An 18115-nucleotide genomic window follows, 5' to 3' on the forward strand; every position below is an offset into this window, starting at 1 on the left:
CACAACCACTGCTGCTCCAACCACAACCACTGCTGCTCCAACCACAACCACATCAGCTCCAACCACAACCACTGCTGCTCCAACCACAACCACTGCTTCTGCAGTGACCACCACAGCAGCTTTAACCAAAACTACAGCAGCTCCAACCACAACACAGTGGCTCCAACCACAACTACAGCTCCTCCAACCAGCACTACAGCAGCTCCAACAACAACAGCAGATCCAACCACCACCACTGCTGCCCCAACCACAACCACAGCTGCCCCAACTACAACCACATCTGCTCCAACCACAACCATATCTGCCAACCACAACCACATCAGCTCCCACCACAACCTCTGCAGCTCCAACCACAACCACATCAGCTCCAACCACCACCACTGCAGCTCCAACCACCACCACTGCTGCTCCAACAACAACTGCTGTTCCAACCACAACCTCAGCAGCTCCAACCACAACCACAGCAGCTCCAACCACAACAACAGTTGCTCCAACCACAACTACAGCAACTCCAACGACAACCTCAGCAGATCCAACCACCACCACAGCTGCTCCAACCACCACCACTGCGTCTCCAATCACCACTACTGCTGCTCCAACCACAACCACAGCTGCCTCAACGACAACCACAGCTGCTCCAACCACAACGACAGTTGCTCCAACTACAACAACAGCTGCTCCAACAACTACATCTGCTCCAACCACAACCATATCTGCTCCAACCACAACCACATCAGCTCCAACCACATCAGCTCCCACCACAACCTCTGCAGCTCCAACCACAACCACATCAGCTCCAACCACCACCACTGCAGCTCCAACCACCACCACTGCTGCTCCAACAACAACTGCTGCTCCAACCACAACTCAGCAGCTCCAACCACAACCACAGCAGCTCCAACCACAACAACAGTTGCTCCAACCACAACTACAGCAACTCCAACGACAACCACAGCAGCTCCAACCACAACCACAGCAGCTCCAACCACAACAACAGTTGCTCCAACCACAACTACAGCAACTCCAACGACAACCACAGCTGCTCCAACCACAACGACAGTTGCTCCAACTACAACAACAGCTGCTCCAACAACTACATCTGCTCCAACCACCACCACTGCTGCTCCAACCACCACCACTGCTGCTCCAACCACCACTACTGCTGCTCCAACAACAACTGCTGTTCCAACCACAACCACAGCAGCTCCAACCACAACCTCAGCAGCTCCAACCACCACCACAGCTGCTCCAACCACCACCACTGCTTCTCCAACCACCACCACTGCTGCTCCAACAACAACTGCTGTTCCAACCACAACCACAGCAGCTCCAACCACAACCACAGCAGCTCCAACCACAACCACAGCAACTCCAACGACAACCTCAGATGCTCCAACCACCACCACTGCTGCTACAACCACCACCACTACTGCTCCAACAACAACCACTGCTGCTCCAACCACCACCACTTCAGCTCCAACCACAACCACTGCTGCTCCAACCACCACCACTTCAGCTCCAACCACAACCACTGCTGCTCCAACCACAACCACAGCAGCTCCAACCACAACCACAGCAGCTTCAACCACAACAACAGTGGCTCCAACCACAACTACAGCAGCTCCAACAACTACCTCAAAAGCTCCAACCACAACCACATCAGATCCAACCACCACCACTGCTGCTCCAACCACAACCACTTCAGCTTCAACCACCACCACTGCTTTTCCAACCACAACCACTGCTGCTGCAACGACCACCACAGCTGCTCCAAGCACAACCACCTCTACTCCAACCAGCACATCAGCTGCTCCAACCACCACTACTGCTGCTCCAACAACAACCACTTCATTTCCAACCAATACTACAGCAGCTCCAACTACAACAACTACATCTCCACCATTAATAAGGCTGCTGATTTTTAAGTCTGATCAAGTATTTGACTCAAATTTGGGAGACCCATCAACATCTGCATTCAAAACACGTTCTGCAAACATCCGGAATCGTGTATGTTACTATTTCTTACACACATTACAATTTACATTCTACATTTTAAAAATTAATCCTACATGAATTTCTACTTTATTGTATGATTATGAAAGATATTTTTTGTTTCTCTTCAAACTAAAAAGGTGAATTATGTTTTCTTCTAAATTAAAGATCTTTTAATGATTAAAATTATTATAAATCCTCCTGCTTACCTACAATGTGTCTAAAGTTTCTCAAGTATAAAAACATATAATTTAATTTGTCTATATAAACCAATGTAACAAAATGTATTCATTGTACCAATGTTTTTAGTAAGAAATATTCGGAGAAGTATATTTTCAAATTTTGTAAACTTAATTTTTTTTAATCCATGTAGCTTGACCCACTGTTCAGAAGAGCTCTGCCCTCATTCCTAAAGACTGGAGCAATAAGATTCATGTAAGTCTTTGTAGTTTGCTCAAGAAATTACAACTTTCTTATGAAACACTTTTTGACATTCTACTACATTACAGGTCAGGATCAATTATCAACTCTGTGGACCTTGAATTTGAATCATCACCTACTCCTTATGATATACAAATTAGAGAGGTTTTGGTGAACGATGATTCAAGCATCACAGAATTCAACATATTACAAGAAACGGTTGCTATTAGTGACCCAGGTAAGAAGAAAATTTAGATTTAAGAAAATTTTACATTTATGAAAATAATGAGACAAAGAAAGCAATGACCACACTCTATGAAAAATAAATATATCAACACAAAATTAATGGAAAACTTGTTTGAAAATGAGCTGATTACATTTTTTAAATTAATTACAATAAAGCAACCACAACAGAAGCTCCAACCACCACCACTGCTACTCTAACAACAACCACAACAGCTCCAACCACAACCACAAAAGATCCAACAACCAGCACTGCTGCTCCAACCACAACCACTGCTGCTCCATCCACCACCAAAGCAGCTCCAACCACAACCACTGCTGCTCCAACCACAACAACATCAGATCCAACAACCAGCACTGCTGCTCCAACCACCACCACTGCTGCTCCAACAACAACCACAACAGCTCCAACCACAACCACATCAGATCCAACAACCAGCACTGCTGCTCCAACCACAACCACTGCTGCTCCATCCACCACCACAGCGGCTCCAACCACAACCACTGCTGCTCCAACCACAACAACATCAGATCCAACAACAGCACTGGCTCTAACCACAACCACATCATCTCCAATCACAACCACTGCTTCTCCAACCGCCACCACTTCAGCTCCAACCACCACTGCTTCTCCAACCGCCACCACTTCAGCTCCAACCACCACTGCTGTTCCAACCACAACCACAGGAGCTCCAACCACCACCACATCTGCTCCATCTACCACCACAGCTGCACCAACCACCACTGCTGCTCCAACCACCACCACAGCAGCTCCAACAACAACCACAGCAGCTCCAACCACAACCACTGCTGCTACAACCACAACCACTGCTGCTCCAACCACAACCACAGCAGCTCCAACCACATCCACTGCTGCTCCAACCACAACCACATCAGATTCAACCACAACCACATCAGCTCCAACCACCACCACAGCGGCTCCAACCACCACCACTGCTGCTCCAACCACAACCACATCAGATTCAACCACAACCACAGCAGCTCCAACCACTACCACTGCTGCTCCAACCACTACCTCTGCTGCTCCAACAACAACCACATCAGCTCCAACCACAACCATTGCTGCTCCAACCACAACCACATCAGCTCCAACGACTACCACTGCTGCTCCAACCACATCCACTGCTGCTCCAACCACAACCACAACAGCTCAAACAACAACCACATCAGCTCCAACCACAACCACTGCTGCTACAACCACCACCACTGCTGCTCCTACCACAACCACAACCACATCAGCTCCAACAGCAACCACATCAGCTCACACCACCACTGCTACTCCAACCACAACCACATCTGCTCCAACCACAACCACATCTGTTCTGACAACAACCACATCAGCTCCAATCACAACCACATCTGCTCCAACCACCACCACAGCTGCTCCAACCACAACCACATCAGCTCCAACCACAACCACATCTGCTCCAACCACCACAACTGCTGCTCCAACCACCACCACAGCGGCTCCAACCACCACCACTGCTGCACCAACCACAACATCAACTCCAACCACAACCACAGGAGCTCCAACCACCACCACATCTGTTCCATCCACCACCACAGCTGCACCAACCACCACTGCTGCTCCAACCACCACCACAGCAGCTCCAACAACAACCACATCAGCTCCAACCACAACCACTGCTGCTACAACCACCACCACTGCTGCTCCTACCACAACCACAACCACATCAGCTCCAACCACAACCACAGCAGCTCCAACCACATCCACTGCTGCTCCAACCACAACCACATCAGATTCAACCACAACCACATCAGCTCCAACCACCACCACTGCTGCTCCAACCACAACCACATCAGATTTAACCACAACCACATCAGCTCCAACCACTACCACTGCTGCTCCAACCACTACCACTGCTGCTCCAACAACAACCACATCAGCTCCAACCACAACCATTGCTGCTCCAACCACAACCACATCAGCTCCAACGACTACCACTGCTGCTCCAACCACATCCACTGCTGCTCCAACCACAACCACAACAGCTCCAACAACAACCACATCAGCTCCAACCACAACCACTGCTGCTACAAACCACCACCACTGCTGCTCCTACCACAACCACAACCACATCAGCTCCAACAGCAACCACATCAGCTCACACCACCACTGCTACTCCAACCACAACCACATCTGCTCCAACCACAACCACATCTGTTCTGACAACAACCACATCAGCTCCAATCACAACCACATCTGCTCCAACCACCACAACTGCTGCTCCAACCACCACAACATCAGCTCCAACCACCACCACAGCTGCTCCAACCACAACCACATCAGCTCCAACCACAACCACATCTGCCAACCACCACAACTGCTGCTCCAACCACCACAACATCAGCTCCAACCACCACCACAGCTGCTCCAACCACAACCACATCAGCTCCAACCACAACCACATCTGCTCCAACCACCACAACTGCTGCTCCAACCACCACCACAGCGGCTCCAACCACCACCACTGCTGCACCAACCACAACATCAACTCCAACCACCACCACATCTGTTCCATCCACCACCACAGCTGCACCAACCACCACTGCTGCTCCAACCACCACCACAGCAGCTCCAACAACAACCACAGCAGCTCCAACCACAACCACTGCTGCTACAACCACCACCACTGCAGCTCCTACCACAACCACAACCACATCAGCTCCAACAACAACCACATCAGCTCCAACCACAACCACTGCTGCTCCAACCACAACCACATCAGATCCAACCACCACCGCTGCTGCTCCAACCACAACCACATCTGCTCCAACCACAACCACTGCTCCTCCAACCACAACAACAGTGGCTCCAACCACAACTACAGCAGCTCCAACTACAACCACATCAGATTCAACCACAACCACATCAGCTCCAACCACCACCACTGCTGCTCCAACCACAACCACGTCAGATTCAACCACAACCACATCAGCTCCAACCACTACCACTGCTGCTCCAACCACAACCATTGCTGCTCCAACCACAACCATAGCAGCTCCAACCACAACCACATCAGATCCAACCACCACCGCTGCTGCTCCAACCACAACCACATCTGCTCCAACCACAACCACTGCTCCTCCAACCACAACAACAGTGGCTCCAACCACAACTACAGCAGCTCCAACTACAACCACATCAGATTCAACCACAACCACATCAGCTCCAACCACCACCACAGCGGCTCCAACCACCACCACAGCGGCTCCAACCACCACCACTGCTGCTCCAACCACAACCACATCAGCTCCAACCACTACCACTGCTGCTCCAACAACAACCACATCAGCTCCAACCACAACCATTGCTGCTCCAACCACAACCACATCAGCTCCAACGACAACCACAGCAGCTCCACCCACAACCACTGCTTCTCCAACCACAACAGCAGCTCCAACCACAACAACTACATCTCCACCATTAATAAGGCTGCTGATTTTTAAGTCTGATCAAGTATTTGACTCAAATTTGGGAGAACATCATCTGCATTCAAAACACGTTCGGCAAACATACGGAGTCATGTATGTTACTATTTTTTACAAACATTACAATTTACATTCTACATTCTAAAAATTAATTCTTCTACATGAATTTCTACTTTATTGTATGATTATGAAAGATATTTTTTGTTTCCCTTCAAACTAAAAAGGTGAATTATGTTTTCTTCTAAATTAAAGATCTTTAAATGATTATAAATTATTATAAATCCTCCTGCTTACCTACAATGTGTCTAAAGTTTCTCAAACATAACATTTATTTAAGTTGTCTATATAAACCAATGTAACAAAATGTATTCATTGTACCAATGTTTTTAGTAAGAAATATTCGGAGAATTATATTTTCAAATTTTGTAAACTTAATTTTTTTTTAATCCATGTAGCTTGACCCACTGTTCAGAAGAGCTCTGCCCTCATTCCTAAAGACTGGAGCAATAAGATTCATGTAAGTTCTTTGTAGTTTGCTCAAGAAATTACAAACTTTCTTGTGAAACACTTTTTGACATTATCTAATTCTACTACATTTACAGGTCAGGATCAATTATCAACTCTGTGGACCTTGAATTTGAATCATCATCTACTCCTAATGATACACAAATTATAGAGGTTTTGGTGAACGATAATTCAAGCGTCACAGAATTCAAGATACTACAAGAAACGATTGTTATTGGTGACCCAGGTAAGAAGAAAATTTAAATTTAAGAAAATTTTACATTTATGAAAATAATGAGACAAAGAAAAATAAATATATCAACACAAAATTAATGGAAAACTTGTTTGAAAATTAGCTGATTATATTTTTTGAATTTAAATTACCAATAAAGCAACCACAACAGAAGCTCCAACCACCACCACAGTGGCTCCAACCACAACCACTGCTGCTCCAACCACAACAACAGCGACTCCATCTACAACCACATCAGCTCCAACTTCAACAACAGCTGCTTCAACCACAACAGGTGTTCCAACCACAACAGCTGCTTCAACCACAACAGCTGCTTCAACCGCAATAGTTGCTTCAACCACAACAGAGACCCCATCCACCACAGCTGCTTCAACCACAACAGCTGCTTCAACTGCAACAGCACCTTCCACCACAACTACAACAGCTCCAACCACAACAACAGCGACTCCAATCACGACCACATCAGCTCCAATCACAACCACATCAGCTCCAACTTCAACAACAGCTGTTCCAACCACTACAGCAACTCCATCCACCACAGCTGCTTCAACAACAACAGCTGCTTCAAACCACAACAGCTGCTTCAACCACAACAGTTGCTTCAACCACAACAGCGACTCCATCCACAACAGCTGCTTCAACCACAACAGCGACTCCATCCACCACAGCTGCTTCAACCACAACAGCTGCTTCAACCACAACAGCGACTCCATCCACCACAGTTGCTTCAACCACAACAGCGACTCCATCCACAACAGCTGTTTCAACCACAACAGCGATTCCATCCACCACAGCTGCTTCAACCACAACAGGTGTTCCAACCACAACAGCTGCTTCAACCACAACAGCAGCTCCAACCACAACTACTGCTCCAACTTCAACAACAGCTGCTTCAACCACAACAGCTGCTTCAACCGCAACAGTTGCTTCAACCACAACAACGACTCCATCCACAACAGCTGTTCCAACCACAACAGCAACTCCATCCACCACAGCTGCTTCAACCACAACAGCTGCTCCAGACGCAACAGCTGCTTCAACCACAACAGCGACTCCATCCACCACAGCTGCTTCAACCACAACAGCTGCTTCAACCGCAACAGCTGCTTCAACCACAACAGCAACTCCAACCACAACAGCTGCTTCAACCACAACAGCTGCTTCAACCACAACAGCTGCTTCAACCGCAACAGTTGCTTCAACCACAACAGCGACACAATCCACAACAGCTGCTTCAACCACAACAGCTGCTTCAACCACAACAGCTGCTTCAACCACAACAGCGACTCCATCCACCGCTGCTTCAACCACAACAGCTGCTTCAACTGCAACAGCGACTCCATCCACAACAGCTGTTCCAACCACAACAGCAGCTCCAACCACAACTACTGCTCTTCCAACCACAACACAGCGACTCCATCTACAACCACATCTGCTTCAACTGCAACAGCACCTTCCACCACAACTACAACAGCTCCAACCACATCTGCTCCAACCACAACAACAGCTGCTCCAACCACAACCACATCAGCTCCAACCACAACCACATCAGCTCCAACTTCAACAACAGCTGCTTCAACCACAACAGCTGCTTCAATCACAACAGCTGCTTCAACCACAACAGCTGCTTCAACCACAACAGCTGCTTCAACCACAACAGCGACCCCATCCATAACAGCTGCTTCAACCACAACAGCTGCTTCAACCGCAATAGTTGCTTCAACCACAACAGCGACCCCATCCACCACCGCTGCTTCAACCCACAACAGCTGCTCCAGCCGCAACAGCTGCTTCAACCACAACAGCGACTCCATCCACCACAGCTGCTTCAACCACAACAGCTGCTTCAACCACAACAGCGACTCCATCCACCACAGCTGCTTCAACCACAACAGCTGCTTCAACCGCAACAGCTGCTCCAGCCGCTACAGTGACTCCATCTGCAACAGCTGCTCCAGCCGCAACAGCTGCTTCAACCACAACAGCGACCAACCACAACTACTACTGCTCCAACCACAACCACAGCAGCTCCAACCACAACTACAGCTCCAACCACAACCGGAGCTTCAACCACAACAGTCGTTTCAACCACAACATTTGCTTCAACCACCACAGCTGCTTCAACCACCACAGCTGCTTCAACCACAACAGCTGCTTCAACCGCAACAGCTGCTCCAGCCGCAACAGTGACTCCATCTGCAACAGCTGCTCCAGCCGCAACAGCTGCTTCAACCACAACAGCGACTCCAACCACAACTACTACTGCTCCAACCACAACCACAGCAGCTCCAACCACAACTACAGCTCCAACCACAACCGGAGCTTCAACCACAACAGTCGTTTCAACCACAACATTTGCTTCAACCACCACAGCTGCTTCAACCACCACAGGTGCTTCAACCACAACAGCTGCGTCAACCGCAACAGTTGCTTCAACCGCAACAGCTGCTCCAACCACATCAGCTGCTTCAACCACCACAGGTGCTTCAACCGCAACAGTTGCTTCAACCACAACAGCTGCTTCAACCACAACAGCTGCTTCAACCGCAACAGCTGCTCCAACCACATCAGCTGCTTCAACCACAACTACAGCGGTTCCAACCACACAGCAGCTCCAACCACAACTACGGCAACTCCAACCACAACTACGGCAACTCACACAACAGTGGCTCCAACCACAACTACGGCAACTCCAACAACAGTGGCTCCAACCACAACTACAGCTGCTCCAACCACAACTACGGCAGCTCCAACCACCACCACAGCAGCTCAACCACAACTACGGCAGCTCCAACCACAACTACAGCGGCTCCAACCACAACCACATCAGATCCAACCACAACTACAGCTGCTCCAACCACAACCACATCAGATCCAACCACAACAACAGTGGCTCCAACCACAACCACAGCAGCTCCAACCACAACTACAGTAGCTCCAACCACCACCACAGAAGCTCCAACCACAACTACGGCAGCTTCAACCACAACTACAGCGGCTCCAACCACAACCACATCAGATCCAAACACAACTACAGCGGCTCCAACGACAACCACATCAGCTCCAACCACCACCACAGCAGCTCCAACCACAAATACGGCAGCTCCAACCACAACTACAGCGGCTCCAACCACCACCACAGCAGCTCCAAAAACAACAACACCTGCTAAACCACACACAACTACAGCTGCTCCAACCACAACTACAGCAGCTCCAGCCACCACCACAGCAGCTCCAACCACAACTACGGCAGCTCAACCACAACTACAGCGGTTCCAACCACCACAGCAGCTCCAACCACAACTACGGCAACTCCAACCACAACAACGGCAACTCACACAACAGTGGCTCCAACCACAACTACAGCAACTCCAACAACAGTGGCTCCAACCACAACTACAGCTGCTCCAACCACAACTACGGCAGCTCCAACCACAACAACAGTGGCTCCAACCACATCTACGGCAGCTCCAACCACAACAACAGTGGCTCCAACCACAACTACATCAGCTCCTACCACATCCAGTCCAGTTCCTGCACTAATAAGGCTGCTGATTTTTAAGTCTAATGAAAATTTCAGCCTGATTTGGCAGACTCATCAACATCAGCATTCCAAACACGTTCAGGAAGAATAAGGAATCGTGTATGTTTACCCTTCTTACTCATGTAACAATTTCACTTTTATTTTTTTAAATTTATTATTATAGACAAGTTAAATGTTTTCTTAAAAAGCCTAATGAGTCACAACATATGATTTAGATTTTTACATTTTAAGGAAGATCTATGTTTTCTACTTTAACCAATAAATACCAAATGTATTCATTGTACAACTGTGTTTGATAACACATTCTGAGAAATCAATGCTCTAAAATTTCATACTTAACTTTTCTTCTTGTTTTTATTGTAGCTTGAACCACTTTTCAAAGAGTGTTCACTTTATTCCGAAGGATTGGAATTATAAAATTCAGGTAATTTCTCTTGAATTTGGCCATGAATAAAATTGTTTAGAAGACATTAGCAGATGTAATATAACTGTTCTACTCTTTTCCAGTGCGGGATCAATCATCAACTCTGTGGACCTTGAATTTGAGTCATCATCAACTCCTAATGATACACTTATCTCAGAAACGTTGGTTACTGAGGCATCAAATATTACAGAATTTAATGTGGATGTTACGTCCATCTCTGTCAGCAACCCAGGTAAGAAAAAATTAATACGTTCAAGAAAATCTAATAATTTCAAACAAATCCCAAAACACACTAATAGAAATGTTCATAAAAATATTTTTAAAAACATCAGATCCATCAACAACCACAGCTGCTCCATTCACCACCACAGCTGCTCCATCCACAACTACGGTAGCTTCAACCACAACTACAACCACAGCTGCTCCAACAACAACCACAGTTGTACCAACAACAACCACAGCTGCTCCAACAACAACCACAGCATCTCCAACCACAACCACAGCAACTCCAACCACAACAATATCTGCTCCAACCACAACCGAACCTTCAACAACAACAGCTGCTACATCCGCAACAGCTGCTCCAACCACAACAGTCGTTTCAACAGCGACTCCATCAGCAACAGCTGCTTCAACCACAACAGTCGCTTCAACCGCAACAGTTGCTTCAACCATGACAGCGACCCCATCCGCAACAGCTGCTTCAACCACAACAGTTGCTTCAACCACAACAGCGACCCCATCCACCACAGCTGCTTCAACCACAATAGTTGCTTCAACCGCAACAGCTGCTCCAACCACAACAGTCGTTTCAACAGCGACTCCATCCGCAACAACTGCTTCAACCACCACAGTCGCTTCAACCGCAACAGTTGCTTCAACCATGACAGCGACCCCATCCGCAGCAGCTGCTTCAACCACAACAGGTGCTTCAACCACAACAGCTGCTCCAACCACAACAGTCGTTTCAACAGCGACTCCATCAGCAACAGCTGCTTCAACCACAACAGTCGCTTCAACCGCAACAGTTGCTTCAACCATGACAGCGACCCCATCCGCAACAGCTGCTTCAACCACAACAGTTGCTTCAACCACAACAGCGACCATCCACCACAGCTGCTTCAACCACAATAGTTGCTTCAACCGCAACAGCTGCTCCAACCACAACAGTCGTTTCAACAGCGACTCCATCCGCAACAACTGCTTCAACCACCACAGTCGCTTCAACCGCAACAGTTGCTTCAACCACAACAGCGACACAATCCACAACAGCTGCTTCAACCACAACAGCTGCTTCAACCACAACAGCTGCTTCAACCACAACAGCTGCTTCAACCACAACAGCGACTCCATCCACAACAGCTGCTTCAACCACAACAGTTGCTTCAACCACAACAGCAACTCCATCCGCAACAGCTGCTTCAACCACCACAGCTGCTTCAACCGCAACAGTTACTTCAACCACAACAGCGACCCCATCCGCAACAGCTGTTTCAACCGCAACAGCAACTCCATCCACAACAGCTACTTCAACCACAACATTTGCTTCAACCACAACAGCTGCTTCAACCGCAACAGCTGCTCCAACCACATCAGCTGCTTCAACCACCACAGGTGCTTCAACCACAACAGCTGCTTCAACTGCAACAGCTGCTTCAACCACAACAGCTGCTTCAACCACAACAGTTGCTTCAACCGCAACAGCTGCTCCAACCACATCAGCTGCTTCAACCACCACAGGTGCTTCAACCACAACAGCTGCTTCAACCACAACAGCGACCCCATCCGCAACAGCTGCTTCAACCGCAACAGCTGCTTCAACCACCACAGGTGCTTCAACCACAACAGCTGCTTCAACCGCAACAGTTGCTTCAACCACAACAGATGCTTCAACCGCAACAGTTGCTTCAACCGCAACAGCTGCTCCAACCACATCAGCTGCTTCAACCACCACAGCTGCTTCAACCACAACAGCTGCTTCAACCACAACAGCGACCCCATCCACAACAGCTGCTTCAACCGCAACAGCTGCTTCAACCACAACAGCAACTCCAACCAGTACAGCTGCTTCAACCGCAACAGCTGCTTCAACCGCAACAGCAACTCCATCCACAACAGCTACTTCAACCACAACATTTGCTTCAACCACAACAGCGACCCCATCCGCAACAGCTGCTTCAACCGCAACAGCTGCTTCAACCACAACAGCTGCTTCAACCACAACAGCTGCTTCAACCACAACAGCTGCTTCAACCACAACAGCTGCTTCAACTGCAACAGTTGCTTCAACCGCAACAGCTGCTCCAACCACATCAGCTGCTTCAACCACAACAGCTGCTTCAACTGCAACAGTTGCTTCATCCGCAACAGCTGCTTCAACCACAACAGCAACTCCATCCACAACAACTGCTTCACACAACAGTTGCTTCAACCACAACAGCAACTCCATCCGCAACAGCTGCTTCAACCACAACAGTAACTCCATCCACAACAGCTGCTTCAACCACAACAGCAGCTTCAACCACAACTACTACTGCTCCAACTTCAACCACAACCAGAGCAGCTCCAACTACAACCACAGCAGCCCCATTTGTACCAAGTACATCTACAACTGAGCCTCCTGCTCCGGTGTATGCTCTTGTAGCAACCATCATTGAACCATTTGATGAACAACTCACTAACAAATCCAGCGAATTGTTTGTAGATCTTGAGAAAAGAGTCACAGCAACAGTAAGTACCAAACTAAATTTTGTATTTATATTTTCAACATTACAGTCTATTTGAATTATTGAAATTTATACTTCATTCTCATGGCGGCACTCAACGTTATTTCTTACAGTATGACATAATCTACAAAAAGAAGTTTGGAATCCTCTTCATTCGTAGTTGTTATTGCATTTAGGTAAGATTCAAATTGTACTTCTCTTTCCACAAGCATATTTAAGATTTGAATGATGATTTAAGTTATTTGTCGAAAAAATCCAAAATACTGTAGGTTTTTTATTTTCAGTTTTTTCTTTACTTACTGTATTGGTGGTTATGTTGCAGAGCTTCCACACGATTTGCACAACGAATGAATAATACTGAAGCAGAAGTGGGGTTGGAGTTTAATATAAACTACATCTTCTGAAAATCTCCCAAAGAATGAAGTTGTTCAAGCAACCTTACTCGAGGCAATAAACAGCACCACTTTCAACGTTACATTCATTCCTGGCACCGTTACTCTAACACGTAAGTGAAAGAGTTGTAACACTACACAAGAACAGAGCAGTGAAGCTCTTTTTAGAAGCATTGATATTTGTATTTTTGACCAGTTTATGTGTCTGTTTAATTTCATGAAAACCTACAGTGACTCAATTTGTGAGTAATGGCTAATTTGTTATTTATTATCCTGGTAGGCACACCTTTGGCAACCTCTGCTCCCACGACAGATACTACAAATACTACAACAACTCCACCAACCACCATCACAACTGCTACTACAACTCCACCAACCACCACAATAACCACAACAGCAACTACAACTGTGGAGTCAACTGTGAAACGGCGACTGACTTTTAGATCTGCGGGAGAGATATTCACCACCGAGTTGCTGGACACATCATCTACAGCTTTCAGAAATCGAGCTGCACTTTTGAAGACCAATGTAAGTTTCATTTGAGATGGTTGTAAAATATTTGCATAAGTAATTAGTTCCTAAAACAACTTACCTAAAAGAATTAATACAAGTTTTCTTTCTTCATATCTGTGTTTTTTGGCACCAAATATAACATTTCCAGGCAATGTCACACAGTAAAAAACATGTTTATTTTTACTTAATTTTTTTGCATGAATCAAAAAAAAATTATGAAAATTAGAAAAAAAAAAAAAAACAATGGATCTGACATGTTTTATCAAGCCAATATTAAGAGATTGCAATATCACAGGATAAATTGACCTGGATAGATTTGAATTCCCTTTACTGCTTTTTACAAGCTTCAAATTTGATTGCTGCAATTATATTTTTAATTATCCAATGTTAAAATTCACCATTAATGGAAAACTCACATTCTTTGTCTTTTTGTAGCTTGAACCACTCTACCAGGCAGCGTTCTCTTCTTACCGCAGTTTCAATGTGATTTCATTCAGGTATGAGTTGCATATAAATTCTGAAGACTGTTAATATGAATGTGCACAGATTAACTGAAATGTTGTTATCTCTGCAGAAATGGATCAATCATCAACAACATTGACATTGAATTTTTAACACAATCTCAACCTACTAGCGCCCAAATCACAAATGTTTTGGTGAAAAGCAAATTCAACCGTCACAGCTTCAACATTGACATCAATTCAATTTTTGTGGATGGCGCACGTAAGTTAAATTACATTCAAACTATAGAAAATATAGATTAACATATTAATCATACATGATCAATGAACTCACAAAGGAGTTAGTTGAAGTAAGTAGTTTTTTTTGTCTTCTTTTACACAGAAACGTCGAACGGAGCAAGCCATGCCATCAGCCTCATCACTGCATTCAGCATGGCCCTGCTGTCTTGGCTTCTTTCAACTCAGCAGTAACGTCTCTGCTGTCTTCCACAGGAAAATCTGCATGAAAATGTCAATTATTGCTTGTGTGAACAAGAATGTTGTTCTAATTCAAGACCAAGATTCACTTAGAATTTCAAAGCATTTATTGAAACTTAATAATTTCCTCTTGTCAATGTTTTATTTATTTATACAAAACTAATTATTCTGTGTCGTTGAATTAATTTATCCTCTTTGTCATGAAGGTATTTCTTGAAGGATTATGTCGTTTGGTGAAGATTTTTCTCTCAATAAATATTGTAGGGTTTACCAAAAATAAGCTGTCTGAGCAACCTCCTGTATGATTGTCCAGTTTTTCTTTTCATTTTGGACTAGATTAATTTATAACAGAAATAATTTTGTAAAGAATATACCTGTCAGTTTAATAAAAGATCAGGAAAACACAACAATGCAATGGAATATTTTAAATGATCTCCTTTTCTCCTCCCTGTCTGAAGTTACAAACCAAACTTTCCTTGTTTTAGCTTAGTTACAATTACCAACATTTTCTATTTTTATTTACTAAACTATATGATTTGTGTCAAGCCTTTGGGGGTTTTACACAATATTTTGCTCAAGTTCTGGGTCCATTTTGTAGGTTGCCTCACTTGCACACACCTTTTCATATCTGATTGTCAAGATGGCCAAACTAAAACACTGACTTTGTGGTCCTTTAGCTACTTTGTAACCAATTTGGCTGTAAGCTGATGGTTGGTGTCCATTTGGAAGACCTATCTGAGCTCAAGTTGTAAAGTCTTTTCTGATGTTTCTATGTTGTTTCAATATTTCCAGCTCTTTATAATGCATCTATTTTATGCAGTGGCGGAGCTAGACTTTTTTTCAAGGGGTGGCCAAAGGGTGAGCAAGGCTTTATCAGAGGGGTCCATATACAAATGGACCGTTCCACGGAACGAAAGGAAAAAATATATTTGTTTCCTTTCGTTCAAAATTAATTAATATAATTAGTTAGGTTATAATTCAAAGCTTTCATATGACATAGCCTACTTACATTTCAGTCATTATAAAACTTAATGGTTTTTCACATATTCTTACCACACATTTCAAGCAAGACCTGGGAGATATAAAACATTAGAGGGCAGCATGTCACTAAAACATATGTTAAAAGATTCTGTCTAAAACACGACCTACCAACACTAGCATGGCTAATATAATAAACGAGGCACTACGCAGCGGTGCACAACCATTTTTTTTCTTTTTAGAAATGTATGACAAGTGCCGCCTCTCCTTAGGAAGGTAACAGCGGTTACCGCTGAGCGGTAAAATGTCGTAAATACCTGCAAAACTCCTGGACCGTGTAACTCCAAAACGCGGATGTGTTTTGGATCAAGCAGGAACCACATGTCAGTTTAACCAATGAACAGCGTCGGGCATCGAGCTGCCTTCAGGGACAGTCGAAGATTACAGTTTTCCTGGCAAATCTTTGCCGATCTCATATTATATTTTAAAATTACCATTTCCACTGGGGTGGCAAGGCTCTGTTGGGGGTGGCAAGTGCCACCCCGGCCACCCCTCTGGCTCCGCCACTGAATGAAGTGTGTCAGTTCTCATGCAGCAAAATAGCCTCAAATATGACCCTGGCCTGAAGATCTATGTGCCTGTATGCATTTGCAAACTGCAATATGGATTTTTATGTTTCTTTTGAACTTTTCTCCCTCGCTGAGTGGCATTTCAGCCAATGTTGGACAATGACACTGTAAAAAAACTCTGTAAATTTACAGTAAAAAATTGTAAAATACCAACAGTTACACATAGTAAAATCTTATATTACTGTCGAAAATACATGGCATTGCCGTAAGTCAACACTGCAAAAAAAAAAATTTAAAAACAGTTAATTTAAGGTAAAAAATGGTAAAATACGTGCAGTTGCTAACTGTATTTTACCACAGAAAATACATGGAATTATATTAACCCAATAAAGATAAATTTTTAGTGGTTTTGAGTCATGAAATGTAAAAAACACACAAATCTATTGTAAAAATCTAAGTTATTGTCAAATTCATAGAAAATTATTATATTTCTGGCAGTTAATTACCATAAAATTAACAGTATTAATTGGCCAAAATTGCAAATTTTGCTGATGTTTATCTCCATGATGTAATGGTTTTGGATTGAAAGTGTACCGGATATTGCTGATAAAAAAATTTTCTTGTCAGTATTAGAGAAAGCAAATGTTTTATTTTTAACACTAAACATATATTTATCACAACTATTATCATTATTTTTATGATATTTTAACCACTACACATATCTTAACAACATGAGGCATGTTAAGATATGTGTGTTATGCAATTCTTTCTCCATTTGTACTTAAGAATTGTTTAACTGTTGCAAACCCACAATATAAGCTTGTTTTAACGCTTGAAAAGTATCTTTTCCTGTGTAAAAAAAAAAAAAATCCTGCAGGTTATTTATTTATTTATTTATTTATTTATTTATTTGTCCTTTCAAAATGCCAAGCTACAATACAAAACGCTTCTGATTTTTTAAAGAAGAATAATAGAAACGTACACTTTATTGTAAATTACTTTAACAGCTGGTATACAGATGGAAACGAGTATTTTATTACTCAATCTAGATAGACTCACACAGAGAAAAATAGCAGTTAGAAGATTTAATGGTACAAAGTTCTTTGGCGCTCGAACCCGGTAGAAGACGACTGAGCTGAGGATCA

General features: G+C 44.7%; 1 protein-coding gene and 1 long non-coding RNA gene across 2 annotated transcripts; both read left to right on the plus strand.

Moving 5' to 3' along the window:
* Positions 1 to 6181: 6181 nt before the first annotated feature.
* LOC129373269 (uncharacterized) lies at positions 6182 to 7101 on the plus strand. Its single transcript, XR_008607338.1, has 4 exons — positions 6182 to 6225; positions 6585 to 6646; positions 6732 to 6880; positions 7026 to 7101. It is a non-coding gene; the product is annotated as an uncharacterized LOC129373269 (long non-coding RNA).
* Positions 7102 to 10699: 3598 nt separating this feature from the next.
* LOC129373206 (probable serine/threonine-protein kinase clkA) lies at positions 10700 to 13723 on the plus strand. The gene is made up of 4 exons (XM_055050980.1): positions 10700 to 10710; positions 11415 to 11780; positions 11971 to 13584; positions 13694 to 13723. Exons 1-3 carry the CDS (start codon positions 10700 to 10702, stop codon positions 13331 to 13333), a joined length of 1740 nt encoding a protein of 579 aa, XP_054906955.1. The 3' UTR covers positions 13334 to 13584; positions 13694 to 13723.
* The last annotated feature ends 4392 nt before the right edge of the window (positions 13724 to 18115 follow it).

Source organism: Poeciliopsis prolifica, unplaced genomic scaffold (assembly GCF_027474105.1).
Source record: "Poeciliopsis prolifica strain line A6 unplaced genomic scaffold, Auburn_PproV2 SCAFFOLD032, whole genome shotgun sequence".
NCBI classification, from domain to species: domain Eukaryota; kingdom Metazoa; phylum Chordata; class Actinopteri; order Cyprinodontiformes; family Poeciliidae; genus Poeciliopsis; species Poeciliopsis prolifica.

Excerpts from the sequence above, each read along its gene's own strand:
- LOC129373206 (XM_055050980.1), top strand. Across the intron at positions 11,781-11,970 it reads AGCTGCTTCAACCACAACAG|CTGCTTCAACCACAATAGTT; the intron begins GTGCTTCAACCA and ends CATCCACCACAG.